General features: G+C 51.2%; 1 protein-coding gene across 2 annotated transcripts in view; it reads right to left on the bottom strand.

Annotated features, from left to right (window-relative positions):
- EFHD1 (EF-hand domain family member D1) overlaps window positions 1-21,999 on the bottom strand; it is a 41,302-nt gene that overhangs the window by 4,113 nt on the left and 15,190 nt on the right. The window contains exons 2-3 of one of the 2 annotated variants that reach the window (XM_081261673.1): window positions 11,549-11,696; window positions 5,149-5,283 (exon numbers count right to left, since the gene is read on the bottom strand). In XM_081261673.1, coding sequence (XP_081117799.1) covers window positions 5,149-5,283; window positions 11,549-11,696 — 283 coding nt within the window. The remainder of the gene's footprint in view (window positions 1-5,148; window positions 5,284-11,548; window positions 11,697-21,999) is intronic. The other variant, XM_081261674.1, reaches the window with a different exon arrangement.

The following is a 21,999-nucleotide window of genomic DNA, read 5'->3' as shown; positions in this document are numbered from 1 at the left end:
ACGAAACTTGGAAGTTTGTGGAGTCTGTTGCCTTTACATGACAAACAGCTCTGAAAATTTGAGAGAATATTCTTCTAATATTCCATTTATTAAGGAATGAAGCTTCAAAATATATCCTTTTATTCGTTTTCTTACAAATTAACTTAAAATATCAACCAACATTCATATTGGAACTATATTCTCTTGTGCATTGCAACCACAAAATAGCTATAAATACAAGAGTCCAGCAAAAATCAAGGACTGCATTCTCTGAGAATTAATAGGCTGTGCCCAACTGACAATAAAAGCAGTGTGTATCCATTGTTTGTGAATTTTGTGCTGTATATTGTTTATAAAATTAATAATACACTTACACGCATGTATAAGTGCATATTGTGTGTGGAGAGTCAGCTACTAGGCATTTACTGACAAACCACTAAGCTTCAGCTCCCTCTGCAAAATGGGACCAAACACGTACCTCTAAAGTTTTTGTTCAGCATCAGACAAAACACGAATCTCAAGCACTTGGCAGAGGGTGTGACCCAGCACCAACTCCCCTGCGCTTGTTAGTCACCCAACCTCCCCACCCTTCCTGGCCAGGTTAGAGGAGGGAAATTCTTGCCATCTCTTCACTTGAGGTATTTCTTCTGTCCACTATAAAAGTCCACCTGTTCTCTGGATCCTATGCCCCCTAAGTCCTTGTTTTATCCAGCAACCCCCCCCCTTTTTTTCCTTCTTTCTATTTTGGTAACCAGGGATTGAACCCAGGGGTGCTTAACCACTGAGCCACATCTCCAGCCCTTTTTATGTTTTATTTTGAGACAGGACCTCGCTAAATTGCTGAGGCGGCCTTGAACTTGAGATCCTCCTGCCTCAGCCTCCCAAGCTGCCGGGATGACAGGCATGCACCACCATGCCTGGCTACCCCATTTTGTTCTTGTCTTCTGTGTCTTTGTCTTCCCAACTGCTTCTCTTTAACCTGAACATTCTGACATCTTCCCCAGGCTATGAAATAAACCAAAAAGTTCTTCCCTGAACCCAAGCTACTCTCCCCACCTGGGTCCAGACCTTTCCTTGACAAGATGCCCAACTAGCAGGACTCTCCCTCCAGTTCCCGTTCACTCTTCATCCTACTGTGATCTGGACCTCGTGTGAACCTGGGCCCTCAAAAATCTCTTCTGACCCATTTGTGGGGCCCAAGACCTCTGTTCAGGCCTCATCTGATTTAATCTGTGTTTCTTTGTTGTTTCCTGTTTGTTTTTTCGGCACTGGGAATGAAACCTAGGCAAGCACTCTACCCCTGAGCTACACCCCAGCACAAATCTGAACACAGCTCGCTTCCTCCAAATAAGTATTTCTTTAGGGTTTCCTTGGACCTCTGATTACGCACTCATTCTTCTTCTCTGTGGGGAAGTGCCAGCCTCCCCCACAGTCCCATCCGTCATGATTGACCATTGGTCAATCTCCTTGAATTCTTGGTTTCACCTTTTTACTTGTGAAGAGATGGTTCCCGCAGTCTGTGACACTGGATGCATACGAAGTATCCATTTCTTCCCTTCTTTCTTCCTGTGAGAAACTCGCCTGCATGTGGAGAGTGACCCCGCTGCTCCTGACTCCAGGAGGGACCCATGGGGCAATGACATTCTAGCCCTTGCCAATGGTGGGGTCAGGAAGGGACACGTTTGGGAGAATTACTGCACAACCCTCGATGTCCAGTACCCCCATCCTCCTAGTAGCATACTTACAAGTGGGCACATGGTTCCCAGGGAAAAAAGACTTACTTGTAGCCGTCTATGCAGTCAGTTTCTGTCTAACAGGATGTGATCAAAAGCCATTTGTACCAATGTGACACCCATCAAATAGAGGCACGCCTGAAGTCACTTCAGACCTGACACCCAAACTCATTTTATAACTTTCTGTCCTCAAACACTCCCATGGCGGGAGGCAATCTTGAATTAAAATCTCAGTCCCTTTCCCCACAGCTCTCACACCATGGCCCACAACTTCTCAGCCCCCACTGGGTGGACATGAACACAGAGAGTTAGTTCTAGAGTTCTGGGTTCAGGTTACCCCCTCCCTGTCCCAGGCCACGGCCCTCCTTGGACCTACATTCTTCTCCAGACATCTGTGGAATCTCTTCCCAGGCAAGTCCACCCTTGTATTGCCACCCCTGGGAGCATCAAGGACCTGCTTAAATACCCCCTGGGGTCTCTGGTGCCTGCAGCTGTGCAGTCCACTCCTGGCTGTGCCTGGGACCAGCCTGCACAGCTGATCAATGACACATTTCCTGGGCCTGGGAAGCTCGTCCATAGGTGTCCTGATGCTCAGAGGTTGGGGAAAGGCCTTCCCAGCAGGTGTCCCTCAGCCTGGGGCAGGTCAGAGCTCCCTGAGTGTGTCCCTTGCCCCCAGGAGTCATCAGCCTCAGTCATCTACCACATATGCCACAGTCGCCCAAAGGGTGGGAAGTGCTGGCCCAGTTCTTTCATCTCGGCTTCCATTCGAGACACATCACCAGCCCTGCTCCCTCACGCATTCCATGTCCTCACCACTCTGGGACACCTCTCCATGACACTCCCTGCCTCCGTGCCTTGGAACCCTCACATTTGCTGTTCCCACGACCAGAATGCCTTCCCTTCCTTGATTACAAGGTGAATCCCCATTCATCTCAGAACATCTGTCACCGGTGTCAGTTCCTAAATGGCCTCTCCCAAATTCAAGCCGTGATGCCCTCCATTCGTCTTTCAAGCCAACATTTATTGAGAGCTATTACGCACCAGGCACTGTAATTACAAAGATAACACGCCCACTCTGCCTTTGAGTCTGGCTGAGGAGGCAGACTTAGAAGCATAACGAGTGGAAAAAATTTATTGTTATGCTTTTCATCTTTTCTCCTGCTTATAAAAATAATATGCACTCATTATAAAACATTACAGAAATATAAAAAAAAGTCCCTCTGACATAACCATGACTAATAGTTTTGCATGTAATTTTCCAGGTTGTATTTAATATTTCACAAAATCATGGATGGCATACATTGCTTTGCTTAATTTATTTTGGACATCTATCCACATAGAGACGCTGTCACATCTCATTCTTTCATGACGGTGCAAGCACGTGGCAGCACCACAATGGACTCTTTCTGTGATAACAGAAATTTTGGTTGTTTCCAATTTTCCTCTGTCATCCACAATGCCAAACAGAAATTCTTGTCCAGACATTCTATGTGCATTTGCATGAATGCTCACAGATAAAACCCCAGAGGTAGAATGTTAATGGCGAGTCCCAAGCTGCTCTACAGAAAGATCAGTTGGTCCTCACTGTGGCTGACCATCAGCAGCCCGAACAGCTCCATGTGCACTAGAGGCCCACAGGGCGGGGTGGACTTGCCTGCCCTGGAGAGTCAGGAAGAGCAGCCTGGAGGGGCCAAGCCTGAGGGCAGTTCTGGAAGGAGCAGAGTTTGCTAGGCAGAGATGTTAGGGTGGGGCTCCAGACAGAGGGACAGTGAGGTCCAGGTGTGAAAAGGGCCTGGCAGCACTTGAAGTGGGTGGAAGGGTCTGGAGCGGGGGTGGGAGCTGGGTTGTAACAGGTCCTGAGTGCCCCTTAAGACGCTCCCAGGGACTCAAGCACACTTTACCTACAGCCCTGAGCACATGCACCATCCTGGTGTCTCAACCCCAGGACTGTTCCCAAGGCGTCAGAAGAGCTCTGCACATGTGCCTCCATTACGAAGGACCCAAGCCAGCAGGACGGACCCTCCCTCCTCTGCACTCGCTCAGTCAGGGGGAGTCTGCTTCCCTCACTGGACTGTGTGTGCCCCCTGGGGAGGACAAACTCTTTGTATCTTAGAGCTTAAAGCAGTGCCTGGCTTTGCTGGGGATGGGCCAGTGAATCAAAGGGAAGGCAGGAAGGAAGGGTCAATCCACTTAAGACTGGACATACGATTCTGGTCTTCAAGGCACATGGAGCGGTTGGCCTGTCCCTGACCCTGTCCAGTGAAAGCACTAGAAATTCAGCTTGTGGGGTGGCAGAAAGACGACAGAATCCACCTCTAAGCAGTGACATGGAGAAGGGAAAATATATGGGGAGCAGTGACATAAGACTTCACCTAGCAAATTGGGAGGCTGAGACAGAAGGATCACAAGTTTGAGCTCAGCCTGGGCAACTTAGCGAGACTATTTCTCAAAAATAAAATTTAAACAGAGATGGGGATGTAGCTCAGTGATAGAACATTTGCCTTGCATGTGCAAAGCCTAAGTTATCTCTCAGCGCTGAATAATATAATAATAATAATAACAACAACAACAGTAATGAGAACAGAGCCCTGCTAAAGGGTCTAAGCAGACTAGGATATGTGACCAAGGACACTTTGTTCCTAGATAAGATCCCAGAAGCTATTTCCTGCCTGGAGTGACAGGGATTCCCCACAGCTCAGATCAACCAGGGAGTTCTCAGTGAGCCCACTTGCCCAGCACTTCATAAGTGAGCTCATCTAATCCTCAGGAATGCTCTCGTCAGCCTCAGCCCCATTGTACAGATAAAGAAACCGAGGCACAGAGAGGCAACCAGTAGAGGAGGCAGGATCTGCACCTGGGCAGTACGGCTGCGGAGCTGCATCCTTCCCCCGGCACCCCGGGTCTGCTCAGCTCGGGATGTGCAGGACTCTCCCATCTGTTTCTGCAGGAGTGCTCTGCAGAGATAAAGGTAAGAGGGCAGAGGCCAGCCTCGTGTGGAGAGGCACATCAATGCCCAGGGACTGCGTGAACTTGTGAATGGAAGGAAGCACCCGGAAGGGCTGCGGGGCCAGCCCTGGACATTCCTCCCCAAGTCTGGACCACTGTGATGCGCAAAAACCCGTTCAAGACAAGCCACCCTGTGCACGCCCGCACCCCACCACCCATGTGTTTAGCACCAACTCATCCAGGGCTGGGTGGAGATCTTTGCCGGGTGTCTATGGAGCGCTGACCGGGAGCGCTGCACCAGCGGGTCTGTTGAACCTGACCAGGACCCAGCGTATTTACTCTTTGGTTGTTTTCTGTTTTGTGTTGACTTTTCAATGGCACAAGGACACGCTGTTATTTCCCTGAGCGAGGCACTGGACAAGGGAGCGCCTGTCCCTCAGAGAGGGTAAAGGAGGGAGCGCTGGCTCCACGGAGAAGAACAGGAACGTACCTTGGCTTCAAAGAAGTCCTTGGCACCCCTGACGCCCTCCAGGGCGACGTCGATCTCGGAGAGCTTGGCCAGCGCCAGCAGCCCGCTGTCTTCCTGCAGCTCTCCCGCCGCGGCCTTGTGGAAAATGAGCAGGAACTGCAGGAGGAGACAGAAGGACAGGGGCCGCTGTGCCTCGGCCTCCCTGAGAGACCCAGAGAATCCCTGGGGCCCCAGCCAAGGCCATTCTTGCCAAGCACTGGAAAAGGGCGTTTATGTGGTGTGTGATGAATTGGTTTGTTCCTTATCAGATGGCCAAAGAAAAGACAGGGCACTGGGGTGAAGCTCAGCGGTAAAGGGCGTGCCCAGCATGTGCTAGGGCCTGGGCTCGGTGGCCAGCACCCAAAACTATATGCCAAAAATAAAATGCTGGGGGCTGGAGCACAGCCCAGGGGTAGAGCACATGCTCGGCATGAACAAGGATCTGGGTTCCATCCCCAACACAAAATTACACACAAAAAATAATCAAATAAAATGCTGTTCATTTGCCCAACCACCAATGCCATGGCTGGGAATTTATCCCTCAGAAACTCACAAAATAGTTTTAGCATTATCGATACAATTGGCAACATCCTAGCTTATAGCTACAAAAGGAAAATCAAATAGATCTATATATATTATTTTGAAACAAAATAATATTTTTTATATATCTTAACTACTTTTTTTTAAGTATTTTTTTTAAATGTTTATTTTGTTTTTCAGTTGTAGTTGCACACAGTACCTTTGTTTATATGTGGTGCTGAGGATCGAACCCAGGGCCTCGCACATGCTAGGCGAGCGCTCTACCACTGAGCCTCAACCCCAGCCCATTAACTACTTCTGTTTTACTTGTGTGTTCCACTTTTTCTTTTCTTTCTTTCTTTTTTTTTTTTTTTTTTTTTTTTTTTGGTACTGGGGATTGAACTCAGGCGTGCTTAACCAGTGAACCACATCCCCAGCCCTTTTAATGTTATTTTTTTATTTTGAGACAGGGTCTCACTAAATTGCTTAGGGCCTCACTAAATTGCTGAGGCTGGCCTCGAACTTGTGATCCTCCTGCCTCACCCTCCTGAGTTGCTGGGATCACAGGCATGTGCCACCATGCCCAGCGTGTATTCTACATTTCCATCAGATTGCTTATCTTTCTGTTGGCTAAGAGATCTTCACAAGACCTGCTAAAACTTTAGCTCTGTCACTTGCCCTTTAACTGTGCGTACAGTGAGTTTTGACTTTCAGAAGTTTTAAATAAACTCTTTCAAATCTTTTTCTTTCTCTCACCAGAGTTATGTTCAGAAAAACCTTTCTTGCCACCAAGGTTACATGAACAATCACCTATGTTTTTGTCCACTACTTTTATGGCTTCTTAAAAAAAAAGTGTAAATAATTAATCTCTGAAATTTCTTCCATCTATCCTGTGAGGGTAATTATTAACCTTATTTTCTTCCAAATGGTTACTTAGTAATCCCCACATCATTTATTGAATAATCCTTCTACTTCCTCCAGATTCAAAACGTGACCTGAAAGAATTAATCTTTGAATGCAACTTGTCCTAAGGCCTCAACAAGATAATTTATTAAATAAATAAATTGACCAAACGTAAATGGCAGGCCCCCCACTTTCCTATTCTCTCCTGAGGTGATTTTGTAGATTGAAGGCAGAGGCGCTTAACCACTTAGCCACATCCCCACCTCCCCTTTTTTTCCATATATTTTATTTAGATATAGGGTCTTGCTAAGTTGCTAAAAGCCTCACTAAGTTGCTGAGGCTGGCTTTGAACTTTCAGTCCTCCTGCCTCAGCCTCCTGAGCCACTAGGATTACAGGTATGCACAACCATGCCTGACTTTGGATTCTTTTTAAATAATTTTTATAAATCTACCTGTCAAACAACTACCATGCAATGTCTATTATTTACTTTCCATTTGGGTATAAACTGATAGACTCCATATCATCAAAAGAGGATTTCTCCAGGTTTTCAGATGAGACCTAAAATATATGTGTCTACAAGGAAATTTCAGGTTTCCAGGTCTTTTTTCACACCTTTTTCCTGTGTTAAAGGACATCACTGAAGCAGTGACAAATCCAATAAGTGGGACAGGCTTTCCAAAGCCCAACTTGGCTCTACCCCAAGGCTCTTGCTCTGGGGGGAGGTGAGCTCCACTGAGTGGTTCTCACCCACCCTCACAGCCCCAAACGCCTCACTCACAAACCTCTGATCTGGGTGCAGTGACACACACCTGTCACCCCGGCCACTCGGGAGGCTGAGGCGGGAAGATTTCAGTCTGGGCAACATACTGAGACCCCCTCTGAAAATAAAACAAACCTTCTCAGGTTCCTCATCCCAGGGCCCTCAGTCCACTGTGGACCCCCCCCCCCAGTACTAATCGATGCCCAGGGACTTGGAGCTTCGCTGAGGCATGAGCAGGAGCTTGGATGGACGGAAAGGCCACGTCCATCCACCTGCAGCTTCTAACCCTCTCACTAGAGGACGGCAAAGACTCAGTCTGCTGCAGAGGATCGGGCCAGAACATGGCCCAAAGAAAACAAGCCTGTTCAAGGAGGCCAGGCCCCCAGGAATAGGATCAAGGCCAAAAGGGCGGGGACAGCAATGACCAAGTTCTCTCCGGGAAGAGATTGAAGTAAAAAAGACTTCAGTGTTTGCCAACGTGAGCTGTGGGCAGGAGTAAAATGCCAGCCCTTCTGTACCCTGCAGCCATAGTCTGTCCCCACTAACACCCACTAGAACAGTGTTGAGAGGCAGTGGGCCTTTAAGAGGTGATTAGATCATCAAGCAGGATGAAGGCCTTTCTGCTGGGACTGGGCGGGAATAGAGTGGGTTTGGCTTCCTCTGCTCTCTTACTTTCTCTCTCACCATGCCATTTCTTGTCCACTCATGGCCTGGCCTTGTGATTTCCACCATGAATTTCAGTGGCACCCGAAGTTGGCAGATGCCAGCACTATGCTCCTGGACTTCTAGATCTGTAGGTCAAAATAAACCTTTTTTTCTTTCTAGATTACTAGCCTCAGGTATTTTGTTATAGCATCAGAAATTTGACTAAAATTATGACCTAAATCATTTTGTTTACAGAACCCTCTCCCCTGTAGCTCCACAAGCAGATAGCTCTCCATATCAGCTATTCTTATTGGCCCCATGAAGCAGCTCAGAAAAGAGGGAGCAGTGCCCTGAGCTCAGCACCAATCCAAGTGACCTCAGGGTTTCCTTCTGTCCCCAAGACTTAGTTTTCTCACATCTGAAGAACAGGCAACAGAATCTGTGTTCTCTGGAGGGCTCTGAGAACTGGAAACATTAAAGAATTCCTCTAAAGCTATTTCCCTAAAGCTATTTCCTCTGAGCCTCAGGTCTGGGGCGGATCCAGCTCATGGGCCTTGGCTCTGCCATCTCAGCAGATTACCAACAGTGGCCCATCATACTCCAGGGTCTCCTGACCCCAAATAAGAAAAAAAAAAAAAAATCCAGTTCAACCTGAAAATGTCAGCCTTCCATGAAGCACGCCAGACATTCCCATTTGACTTTATTACCATCACTCACTGCCCCTGAATGACAATCTCTCCAACCGCCCAGCCTTGTTTGTCTTCCTATTTATAGTCCACAAAGACTGGCATGGTGTACAAGAATTGGAAAACGTCCTGACTGTGACTAGGAAGAAGCGGAGGGGGGAGCTGCAGAACAAAGAGCCAGAGAGAGCTCACAAAGCCCGAGGCCCCCCAGCCACGGCCTGATGCCTCTGGTAGATTGGGGGACTGTTCACCCTTGAGGCTCTGACAGGTGACACAAATGCTACCCCTATATTAGTCAGAGCTCTGAGATTGAAACTGACAGAAATAAACTTGTTGGCTGAAGCAAAAAGAGGTATTTGTTACATGAGGATGTCTCAGGAATCCAGGGGCAACAGGTACCCGCCCGGAGGAGGCCTGAGACTGAGAGCAGCACAACTCTGACCAGGGACAACATTCCCTCTCCATCAGGCCTGTTTGGTCCACGTGGCAGGCCGTGGCCACCCTACTTTGAGTGGGAGCAGCCACCTGCAGAGTCATCTTGAAGCGAAAGTCTAGGAGAGGAGAGAGAATTTGCCTGGACTAGGGTGGCCAGAGGTCCGTCAGGATTCCATCAACCATGACTGGGCAGGTGAGACACCCAGCTCCGCTAGGGCAGCAGGGACCCCCGTTTTCATCTGCTTAGGCTGCTCTAACAAAACACCACAGATTGGGTGTCATAAACAGTAGAAGTTTATTTTCCTGCAGTGCTGGAGGCCGGAAATCCACCACGGGGGTGATGGGAATGCAGTTTCTGGTGAGGCTTCACTTCCTGGCTGGTCGATGACACAGAAGGAAAATCAGTTCTTGTCACCGAGGCTCAAACATAAAAGACCTTGGCCAGCACGGTGGCGCCCCCTGGTAATCCCAGCCACTGGGAGGATGAGGCAGGAAGATCACAAGTTCAAGGACAGCCAGGGCAACTTAGTGAGACCCTGCCTCAAAATAAAAACTAAAGGGCCTGGGGACGGGTCTCCATGGTGAAGTGTCTCCATGGTGAAGTACCCCTGGGTTCAATCCCAGGTACGAGAAGAACGACGATGACTTGCTCAAGTGACCCAGCCCCATGTGGCAGACCAAGATGGGGCCACAGTCTGGGCTCCTCTCACCGCACACAGTGTGGCTCCAGCGGTTCCCAGCCCAGGCAGAGACCAGTGGTGAAATGACTCAGCAGGAGGCGCGAGGGCTGGCATGTCCTTGCACTTTCAAATCCCCTACTCCAGGGACAGTGGCCACCCACGGGACCACAGCAGGGCCCGGAACTGACAAGGATTAAAGCCAATGCCACTGGAGCTCTGGGAGGGGGCTGAGAGCTGACAGACCCTCTGGAGGTTTCCAGGCCTCGGATGTCCACAGCCTCGGGAAGTGGCCCAAACCGCAGCTCATCCAAGGCGAGCCAGGTGTCTTAGACTCAAGAGGAACAGATGTGGGCAGCCTCTGAGCAAAATGGGACCCGCAAGTTGGGTCTTAGTTCAGCTGGTGACTGCACAGACCCTAAGCATGCCCCCAATGTGTTGTTCCAGAGGTCACCATTTTGGGAACCAAAGCAGAGGCTCTTTCCCCAGCGTCTCCTCAAGCTTCACCAAGGCAACATTTCTACCTCTGTACCCCAGGGGAACCCGGGTAGAGAGAGCCCATGCCCAGCAGGGGGCATGAGTGATACCCCACAGGGCTGTGAAGATCAGCCATGGGTGCCAAGGGCAGGCTGGGCAGCCCCACTCAGCCCTGCGCAGGGGCCTGACCACGGGCTGGGCCTTCCTTCCATCTGACATGAGAAAGCTGGCTGAGGCCATCTCGAGGGTTATGCCAACTCACGCTTTCTGTGATGTACTTTAATGACACGGGGTACAGAGCCAGCGTGGCTTTCCTCCTCTCCCTCACACAGCACTTCTGACCCCAGGTACGTGGGGTCTCCTTGCACCAGCAAGCCAGCGATTCTCTAGGGGCAGAGCCGCCAGCAGACACCGGCTGGGCGACCTCGAATCTGATTCAGTCCCAACACTATCTGCCTGCGAAGGCTTCAGAACCCACAGTCAAGGGCTCAGTCCCCAAGACTGCCTCCTTCACCTTAAGATGGCAGTCCCAGGGACAGGCCTCTGGCCCCTCACCGCCCCTCAGGTTTCCTCTCAGTTACTCAGAACCCCCCAACTCAGGCCTTTTCAGTCTCATGGAAATTCTATACATAGACACGACGGATTCAATCCCTGGCTGCTGGTGATCATTTAACCTTCAGATGGTCTGCTTTCCCAAGAGGTTGCTCTTGGTGCTTCCTGTGATCAGCCCCATCCTGAATCTACCTAGGGGTGGCCTGCTGCCATCTCATTAGCATTCAAAAGACACTCTGGAGATTTCCAGGGTTTAGCTGCATGTCAGGAGACAGAGGAAGACCAAGCACAGTGCCCACAGTACAGAGTATACAGCTCCTGTCTGTCTAGGGTGGGAAATGGTCGCTCTATTCCTCATTTAATAAAAACACACCAAAACTTTGTGCCTATAAATATCCACTACGGATATTTTGGTGAAACATCCTTCTAGATTTCTTACCACTTTACACAAGTCAGGTGATTTTCAGTCTGTTTCCTGACCAGCACATCGGCTCAACACCTCCCCAAAGTGGAGGAGGCGGGTGCTGGGGAGGGAACCCAGGGCTCAGACATTCTAAGCCCAGGTTCTACCACTGAGCAACACCCCGCTCCTTGAGCATAGTTTTAAAAGCAGCATTGCAGGTTAAATTTCCAAACAGCACTCTCACGAGGCAGACCCGTTTGTACCCCAGAGGGCTGTAAACTGGGGGTCCCGCCCCAGGGCCCAGGAACAACATGATGCAGATACCTCCCGGAAACTGAGCTTGCCGTCGAAGTCCTCGTCCACCTCCTTGATCATGCTCTTCAGGCCCAGGTGGGTCTGGGGGGCCCCCAGCTTCTCCATCATCAGCTTCAGTTCCATCAGGTCTATGAAGCCGTCGCGCCCAGCATCATACCTGCAGGGTCGCAGCAAGGCACGGTCAGGAAGAAGGGACACTTGTTAGTCTCCCAGACACGTGATCCTTTGGCCTCATTTATGAGTTTGTTTCTTCTTGTGTGCGTTGCTGGGATGGAACCCATGGCCTCTTACCTGCTAGGCAGGTGTCCTCATCCCCAGCCCTCACTTACTGAAAAACGACTCAAGTATCTCCCACTCAGTGTCCAGGTCACTTCCTCAGAAGGGACCTCTTTGAGCAAGACACCTTAGGGCTTAAGAGTGGACTCGGTGGTACACATTAGCGTCACGTCTCTTATCTCCTCCAGGCCACGCGTTTCCCCAGGATGAACACATGCCTTGTTGACTTGACTTTCCCGGGTTCAGACCATCAACACCATGGGCGCCTCATGCTGGGGGAGCTTCATACTGGGGGAGCCTCACGCTGGGGGAGCGGCACACGGGTGCCCACGGCACCCTCTACACTCACAGGACGGAACCTCCTCCTGGGCACCATCCCCACATCCCTGCACACCCAGTTCCCACAGCCCCCATTCCCTTGGGCTGCCTGTCCTGTGTCTCCAGAAGCTGTTTCCCACTCTGCGTGGCTGTGAATTGGGCCTGGTCCTGCCTTAGATTTCTGGCTTTGCCCTCGGGGTCACTCGCCAGGTCTAAATGATCACATCTGTGTGATCGACTGTCCTTTCACAGAAGCTCTGCTGGCTGTCCCACCAGTCCCCAGCCCCCTCTAGGGACCAGCCTCATGAGGTGAGGGGGTGGGGAGGCATCTCCAGACAGCTCAGCTCAGCCTCCCCCGCCCCTGCTCAGCCCAGCCCTGTCCCTTCTCCACACACCTGACCTCACGGGGCTTCCCGCAGACCCCCTGGCTCCCCTCCCTTGAGGGCCTTCATATTTTTGATACCAAGAGGCCTCTTGCTGCTCAGGTCTGAATGCCCTGCTTTAAAGATCCAATCAGGTCTCCACAGCCAAGCGGTGGGAATGACCCACGGAAAGGAAACCCTGGCACATGCCACCATAGGGAGGACCCTCAGGGACGTAATGCTAAATGAAGTCAGCCAGCACAAGAGGACACGCACGGTGGGATCCACTACTGAGGGACCCGGATGGGGGCCGAGCTGAGGGAGGTGGGGGCTCCTGTGTGATGATGGGCAGAGGTTCAGCATGGGCTGAGGAAGAGCGGACAGTGGACAGTGGGCAGTGACGCCGGCCTCACAGTGGGAACGCACTTAACACTCCTGAGCTGCGCACTCAAACGGTTAAAACGGAAAATCCGTTCCACACATCTCACCATAATTTTCAAACTAAACTAGTCATAAGCAAACCAGCCTTCCTCGCTATCCACCTCTTCATACACCCACCCCCAGGAACACAAACCCGCCACTGTCGAGAACCACCACCGATGCCCACCAAGAAATGCAGCCGTGGGCCTCTGGAAATTGGCCACTGAGGGCTGTGGCATTTCTAGGGCCCACACAGCCAGGCCAGCGGGGGGTGGGGGTGGGGGGCAGGAGTCCCCACGGTGCTCCATGCAGGCCACTGTGGCTGGTTCAGGCCTCTCCTCCCACCCTCTAGCCCGCCCTGCTCTGCTCTGTGGCCTTCTTGCTCCCCAGAGCCCAGGGCCTCCCACTTCTGCCTCTGCTGTCAACAGCATCCACTGTCTGTCCTTGTCTGGCCCCAGCACTCACCACCACCTCTGCTGGGCATGTTTTATGCAAGTCCTCCCCACCCTCCGGGTGCAGCCTCCTTGTTGGAAAAGTTATTTGATAAGGTGCTAAAGGTCACAGAGGAGATCCCTGAGTGAATCCTGGTGACCTCTGAGCAGCCCTGAAGACAGGTGTTCCATATCTGGAAATGAGCAAGCTACCTCCAGGCTGCCAGGAATTAGGTAGAATCTACACATCACAAATGGATCAGCCCAGGATCTAGTAGTAGTATCAAAGAATAGACTATTCCCAGCAACTGGGGAGGCTGAGGCAGGAGGATCTCAAGTTCCAGGCCAGCCTCAGCAACTTTGCCAGACCCTGTCTCAAAATAAAAAATAAAAATGGCTATAGGTGTAGCTCAGTGGTAAGCTGCCCCTAGGTTTAATTCCCAGTACACACACACACACACACACACACACACACACACACAAAGATGGATTGTGAGTACTTTAAAATGGAAGCAATGAGCCAGGCAAGGTGGCACATGCCTGTAATCCCAGTGGCTTGAGAGGCTGAGGCAGGAGGATCGTCAGTTTAAGGCCAGCTTCAGCAATTTAGTGAGGCCCTAAGCAACTCAGTGAGACCCTGTCTTGAAATAAAATGTATATATAAAAAAAAGGGCTGGGGATGTGGTTCAGCGATTAAGTGCCCCTGGGTTCAATCCATGGTACCAAACAAACAAACAAACAAAACCCCAGCTTGATTGAGACATAATTCACACATTATACTATCTCCTCCTATAAATTGAACAGTTCAGTGGTACTTTTTTTATATTTCTGGAAATTGAACCTGGCCATGCTCTGTCACTAGCTGCATTCTTGCTGAGACTAGCCTCTAACTTGGGATCCTCCTTCCTCAGCTTCCCAATTTTCTGGGATAATAGGCGTGGCCACTGTACCCAGCCCGTTCAGTGGCTCTTAGTATATTCACAACTCTATGCCACCATCATTACCATCTAATTCCAGAATATTTTCATCATCCTAAAAAACAATCCATAGCTATTAGCACTCATTCCCCCTGCTTCTCTCTCCCTGGTCCTTTAGCAACTACTAGCATTTCTGTCTCTGTGGATTTGACACCTAGAAACTTCTCATAAACGGACTCACACAATATATAGTTTTCCTGTCTGGCTTCTTTCCCTTCACTAACGTTTTCAAGGTTCACTCATTTATCCAGCGTGCATCCATGACTTTATTCCTTTCTGTTGCCAAAAAACGTTCCACTTGCAGACACACGCCACACTTGGTCCATCCGTTCATCAGGTGACGACACTTGGGCCACTTCCACTTTTTGGCTCTACAAATAACGCTGCTTTGAACACTGGTACACACGTGTTTGTGTGGAACTCCCTCTTGGTTTCTTTGGGTAGACATCTCAGTGCAACTGCTGGGCCATGTGGCTCATGCACCTTTGAAAGCTGGTGGTCAAATGGGCCCAACAGAAAACCATGGTCAACTGGAGTTGCTGCTCGGGTGAGCAAGGCCCTCTGTCAGGCCCTGGGCGGGAGACCCACAGGGCAGATTCCCCATCGGTCAGGTGGACCCTCTGTGATTGAGCCACCCAGAAAGGTGGCAAAACCCCGTCCCCAAACAAAAATAAAAAGGGCTGGGGATGTGCCCCTGGGTTCACTCCCTAGCACCATAAAAAGAAAGGAAGGAAGGAGGGAAGGAGGGAAAAAGAGAAAGAAAAAGAAAAAGTTCAGGGACCGGACGATGGTGAATGTACTTAATGTCACTAAACTGCATATTTAAAAATGGTCATTTTGGGGGTTGGGGCTGTCCTGTAGCTCAGGGCTTAATCATTTGCCTAGCATGCACAAGGCCTTGGGGTTCCATGCACCAGAAAAAAAAAATTTTAAAGAAGTACATTTTACTTTACACACACACACACACACACACACACACACACACACACCCCTTACTACAATTAAGAATTTTTTTCATTTAAAAAAGATCAAGGTGGCTGGGATTGTGGCTCAGATGTAGAGCGCCTGCCTAGCATGCGTAAGGCACTGGGTTCGATCCTCAGCACCACATAAATGTAAAAATAAAGACATTGTGTCCACCAATAACTAAAAAATAAACTTAAAAATCATGTGGCAATAAACGAAGGAGCTTACTTAAAAAAAAAAAAAAAAAAAAAACAAAAAACATCAAGGTCCCGAAACTAAGACCCCAAGCCAACTTCAGAAGCACAGAGCTTGAGGAGAGAGCTCAGTGGCATGTGTGACCACACCCCTGGAGGCCGGGATACCACAGTGAGTCCTGGAGGCCACATACTCATTATGGTAAGAAGGAAAAGTCCCAAACAAACAAACAAAGAATGATAGATCTAACAGAATATTCCAGATGCACTAGAAAGATGATTCCTGTGGAAATGGCCAAGTCCACCTGAACATTAAATTCACCTACTCCCACCTACCCCTTGACACCCTGCTCCACCCCATGCAGACCCCACACTCCAGGGAAGCTGGGGCTGGTCAGTGGAGGCTCCCAAGAAGGTGGGAAGGCCTAAGACCCCGTGCAAGGACAGAGGGAGAAGGGACCAGGGGTCTTCAGCTCCAGGAAGAAAAAGAGGTATCTCTGGACATTGCCCAGGGGCCCAGAGGCAGCCAGAACGGAGCTCTGATGGTGGAAACGAGACCCATTTCCACGAGGTGCAAAGAGGATATTTTCTTTAAAACAGCTGACCAGATCTGGACCCGGAAAGTCAGGAGAGCTCTCACAGACAGGCTGAGATGGACAGTCTCCATTACAAGGAGTCCTACTCAAAGAAAACAGGTTTCCATGGTGTGGAACTTTCCAGAGCCTTCCATGTGGTCATGTGTTCAAAATTCACCAGAGGGAAACAGCACAGGCTCATCTGACCACAGGTCCTCCGCCTGTAGTGATTTTCCACTGCAGAGGAGGCAGTCGACCTCAGAAGGGGCAGCTCCAGGTGGCACAGTGCTTGCCCAGGGTGCACGAGACCCCGGGCTCCATCCCCAGCATCACAAAAAATAAAAGAAGGGGTGGCCCAGTTAAATGACCACTAAGTTCCCTGAACGCAGAGATTCTGAGTGAAAGTCTTCTGCCCTGTGCTCAGCACAAAGCATGCGTTCCAACAAAGCTCGCAGAGGAGACCGGAGCCTTGCGGGTGGCACTGTTAAGACGTGAGTCTGTCCAGGCACGGGCAGGAAGCAGTGTCAGCAGACACTGGACAGCAGAGAAGGAAGGAGGAGAGGGGAATCTGTGAGGGAGCAGCTGAAAGGCTTAGGTGGCAGGAGAAAGGCGTACTGGGAGGGTGAGGACGGGAAGTAAAGGTCAGGGAACAAGGCAGGGGTTTGTCCTCAGTCAGATGGGAGAGCACTGAGTGGCTCCCAGCTCACTGACCTAGAGATGGCACTGCCTGCCGCAGACACAGAGGCGGGCAGTGGGGCCGAGCCAGGCTGGGGCTCCTCCAGTCACAGAGAGGCGTCAGCAAAGCCCTGCTCCCACTCTCCTTTGGGGTCTGGAAAAACTTTCCTCTGGTGCTCCAACCCCAAACTCTCCAGACTGACAAAGAGCACACAAGCCAGAAAGGACCCTCAGCCAGCTCTGGGCAACGGCTTCGAGAAAGTCCAATTTCTATCAGGTGAGAAGCCTGGGTCCAACCCCTTTGGAGATTATGAGCCTGGAAGCAGAAGCCCACCACCCGAGTGGGCAAATCCCAGACAGGAGAAGAGCCAAGGCTGAGGCCCACACAGGCCTGGGCTGGGTTCTGCTGGGGGCAAGAGGTTGGCACAGGGATGGAGCGTGCGGAGACATGGAGGGGACATCTCCAAGGCCGAGAGCAGGAAAGAAAGGAATCGTGAGCCAGCCGCCCCTCCACTCCCAGGTGCTCAGTCAAGCCTGCCTTCTTTTGTTCCTATTAGAAGCATCGGCCTAGTGCCATCTATTGAAGTCCTGGCAGGACTATAAAGTGACCACACATCAGTGGCATCCCTTTCCCTGTGGAGCCGGGACTTGAATTCAGAAGGGCACCCGTCTCTTCAAAGTGACCCTCTCCGAGGGCTGGTCTACAGTCACTTCCTTCAGGGCCTAGATTTGCAAGACAGGCAGGAAAAAAACTCAACACGTCCCTTTCATCTTCTCACTGTTTTATCTCCTCCCTCGAAACACCCCCCCCCCCTGACTCTGCAGAGCCCGGGACACAGTGGGGCTCAAAGCCTTCAGCAAGTACAACTGCTCTCTTCACAGCTGACCACCTTTGTCTCACAGGCTGGTCCTTTTGATCTTTAGGACAGTCCTGTGAAAAGTTTTAATACAAGCCACCTGCCCTTCTTGTTTATTGAGAGCTCACTGAAGGCCAGGCACTGGGCTAAATGACCTCACTAAATCCAGCAGTGCTGGGAGGTGGTAACCAGTAGTCCCACTTAGTGGACAGTGACAACTGTAATAAGTAGCAAAGCCACCTCTAAGGGAACTGCACTGGCCTGGGGTTTTAAGCTTCTATGGGAGCAGGGAAGGCAAGCGTGGTCATGAACTGAGTTTATTCTAGGTACCCCTCAACTTTCAAGAGACTAGGGGAGGTCTACTCAATGTCCCATGAACAGATCACTGTCATCATTGTGAGCATCATGCCTCCTGTGGTTAATATCTGAAGACTCTGGCAGAAATGACCACGCAGTGTTTGTAATATTCATGGCTTCTCACTTAGACGGTGAAACATGGTGCCACACATTACCTACACATGCAAAGCAACTCGTGATCAAGAGTGCACTAAAGTTGCCACCTTACAAACATTTGGAGAAACAGTTCCCCATCCAGGCATTTCAAATAAATAGCATCTGTTTTATTCTTAAACCCTCCTCTAAGGGGTATGGTACTGCTGGGCTGCTGAAGAAACCTGAGCCCATCACCATCAGCCCAAGGTCACCAGGCCAGGCAGGTAAACAGGGAGGACCTCCTCCCCAGCCTGATTTCCAAGCCCTCAGCTCTGCCCCGGGCTGGGCTGCAGGGCTGAAGGTACCACATCAGGCTTTAGGGTAGGGGCCTTGATATTCAGGTCGGTCCTTGTAATGCCAAGGCTGCCTCTCCAGTTAACAAAGACAGAAACAAAGTTATTAAAACATAAAGGCAAAGAGAGTGTGGTTCAGTGGTAGAGTGCTTGCCCAGCAGGGTGGAGGCCCCCGGCTTCCACCCCCAGCAGGATGGTAATGATGGAGGAAAAGAAACAAGATGCAGGCCTCCCTGAAGGTTTTAGGAGGCCACCATTGGCGCATCATAGGTGGCTGGAGGTGAGGACCCTAGCAGGGCCTGCAAGCCAGGGCCCTGGGACCAAGCACACTTTGCAGGGGAGGGAGATGCTCATCTTTAATCTGCACCAAGGCCACCCTCTGCAAACCAGTGAGGCATGCAAACCCTTAGACAGACTGACTGCGACCTTGCACCAAGTGCACTAATGTTGCCACCTTACAAACATTTGGAGAAACAGTCTCCCCAGCCAGGCATTTCAATAAATAGCATCTGTTTTATTCTTAAACAGGCCAATGCAAGTGAATTTGTTTCCTTCACACAAGAAACATCTGTTGCTCCCCTCCCCACGAAAATGCTATCACCTTCCCTGCAATTGGAAATCCAACCCTCTAGAAAGGGGACAGAACCTAGAATACCTTGCCTGAGTGGGGGCCAGGGCACCCACCCCCAGAGCACAGATGAACTCTCCAGCCCTGGGGTGTGGGACCTGGCCCCAGAGTAACCTGGAAGTGGTCAGCTGGGGAGGGGGACCCTAGCCCCAGCCCAAGCTCCATCTGATTGGGGCTTGCTTTCTCCCTAAAGCTGGGCCTAAACCTACATTCCCCCTTCTTTTATTTCAGATCCTCAAGGTACCACGGCCCCAACCATCACCCCAAACACACAGTTGGCATGTTTCTTTTTTTTTTTTTTTTTTTTTTAAGAGAGAGTGAAAGAGGAGAGAGAGAGAGAGAGAATTTTTAATATTTATTTTTTAGTTCTCGGCGGACACAACATCTTTGTTGGTATGGGGTGCTGAGGATCGAACCCCGGCCGCACGCATGCCAGGCGAGCGCGCTACCGCTTGAGCCACATCCCCAGCCCCATAGTTGGCATCTTTCAAACACTTTCAGGTTCACTGGAGTCCCCGTGAGCTCCTAATCCTCCTCTACCAACTTCTCAGCTCTTTTTTCTTCCCTGTAATTTTGTGGGTTCTTTTGGTGCTGAGGATTGAATCCAGGGCCTTGCACACGCTAAGCAAGTGCTCCATCGCTGAGCCACACCCAACCCCCAGATCTTTCTTTTTTTTTTTTTTATTGGTTGTTCAAAACATTACAAAGCTCACGATATATCATCTTTCATACATTTGACTCAATTGGGAAAGGTAGCAGATCTTTCTTATTAAAGGCAACCCAGAGCAGTAAAGGAAACCCATTCATAACCCCAAGACCCCGTGTCGCCGTTGCCTGGGGTGTCTTTCTGCACTGTGACTTCTTTCCACGTTTACCATTGTGTGGGAAGCCATTCTGACACGTGATTGGGTGACTCCCGTTAAGGGCCTGAGGCGCTTTGGCTCTGTCGAAGCTTTCCCGACCCTTTCCTGATGAGAGAGCCCATCCGTGTGGGGGTGTGCCTGACCACTGACCCGGGGAACCCAATCACTGACCCTGACCTTAGAGTGCAGCCCCCCTCAACCTTCATTGGATGGAATTCTCCCCTGAATCTCTTGTTCCCCAATAAAAGGCTACTCCCAGGCGTGTTCTCTCTCTCTCTCTCCTGCTAGCCCTGAGTAATCCTCGCTGCCCTGCTGGGCGGCTAGAGGTGGGAACCAGAGAGGTGAGCCGTCTGGGACCTAGCAATAGAAATAAGGTAACTGGTCTGTGTGTTTTATTTCGATCTCTTCTAACTAACTTTATGCCTAGAACCTCATTAATGAAACCACTGCGCAGGCCGCGTGGTAGACCATTGTCTCAGTCCCTGTGAGGGACTCTGGTCCCACTGGCACTCAGGATGGTGACACAGACACAGACGGGTGGAAACCTTTCCCTGACGGACCCTTGAGAGAGACCTGACCCTTCCGGGAACAGTGATCCCAGCCCTAAGTGCCTTATTGGGCTGTAAAGGAGTCCGAGGGAGCTAACCTTGGCTGGCGCCTGTCATGGTGAGTAAGGGGCTGGTTTTATGAACTAGCCCCTGTGTGTAGGCGCCAGGAGAAAGCACATGCCTTCCAGCGAGAACATGGTCCCAAAGTGCCTCCACCATCTTCAGTAACTGGCCGCTTGCTGTGGTCCCTGGTCCAGCACAGCCCTTTCCAGGGATGAGCCCACTGCCCAGGCCTCCTGCCTCTTTCAGGACAGGGGCCATCTCTGAAGGTCTGGTGGTGAAGTGGGCTGAGACCCTCACCTGCGGGCCCCTCACAGAGCATGCCCATCACCTGGAGAAGCCCCCAGCCTTGCCTGAGTGAACCAGGAGATTCCTAGCCCCAGCCCCACACGGCCAGCTACAGAGGAGACAGTGACAAGGGGACAAGGGCCGGTGTCCAGTGTCCACCCAGTTTCGGACCCCTCCTGAGTCCATGAATCACTTGTTCTTTTGGCTTCCACTGTGCAGAGCCCCTGGGTCTTCTTGGTTTTCACCTCACCAGAATAATCCTGCCATTAATGAGGAAAGAGAGAAGCCAGCAGCCTTTGTGTGCCTGAGGCTCAGCCATCAGAAACTCCCCGAGGGACCCCTGAGGTGGGGGGTTCCCAGGAGGGTGGCAGTGCCCCAGAAAATGCCTAGAGCTGGGGGGTGGCTCACCCCAGCAACCACCAGGACCCCTGCTTCTCTCTACATAGAAGGGCCTTGTTAGGAACTCGGTGATTTTTCAAGCAGCCAGGCGAGGCCCCTCCAAGCGTAGCTGGGACAAGGGCGCGTGGAACTGTTAGAACTTCAGAGTCTCCGCGAGCCTCCAGGTCTGCTGAGTGAGAGGACCTGCCCTCCACAGCTCCCCAGTGGCCTCAGGCCCAGAGGGAGGCACCGCAGGCTACAGCTACCAGCAGGTGGTCCCTTTGGGGACCACCTGGGATCACCCTGTGGGTGTCCCTAACTGTGCCTATCTAGCAGCCTCAGGGATTCCCCAAGGTCCCTCTGCCCAGTTCTGTTTCTGGCTTCCATCCTTCTTGCCGGTCCCCCTGACTGTCACTCACCTGCTCTCCCTCCTTCCCATGGGATGCGGCAGGAACAGTGGGTGCTGCGGGAGGAAGGCAGGGCTCTGAGGGGTGAGGCGCCACAGCCTGGGCCCCACACTTCTGATTTCCACTCACTGGCTCCCTGCCACTCCCGGCTCAGGAGCTCCAGACTCTCCCGTGCTCCAACCACTTGCTTCCTTCTCTGGCTCCCTCTGCACCTGGCTACCTGGGCCTCCAAGAGCGGAAGAAAAGCTCAGCCAGCCCCAGAGGCAGGCGGACACAGAACACAGGGCGAGAGTGCAGAGAGCAGGGGGCCCTGGGCGAGCGGAGCCAACAGAGGGAGACAGCAGGGCCGGGCCTCTGTCGCGGGTCCAATCCTGTTGGGGTGCTGGAATGTCCACGAGGCACCCGGGAAGAGATCTGTCTTCCTCAGGCACCTCCAGAGAGCCTCAAGCAAG

This window comes from Spermophilus citellus (genome assembly GCF_964194105.1).
Source record: "Spermophilus citellus genome assembly, chromosome: 11".
NCBI lineage: Eukaryota > Metazoa > Chordata > Mammalia > Rodentia > Sciuridae > Spermophilus > Spermophilus citellus.
This window is presented reverse-complemented; position numbering and strand designations above follow the sequence as displayed.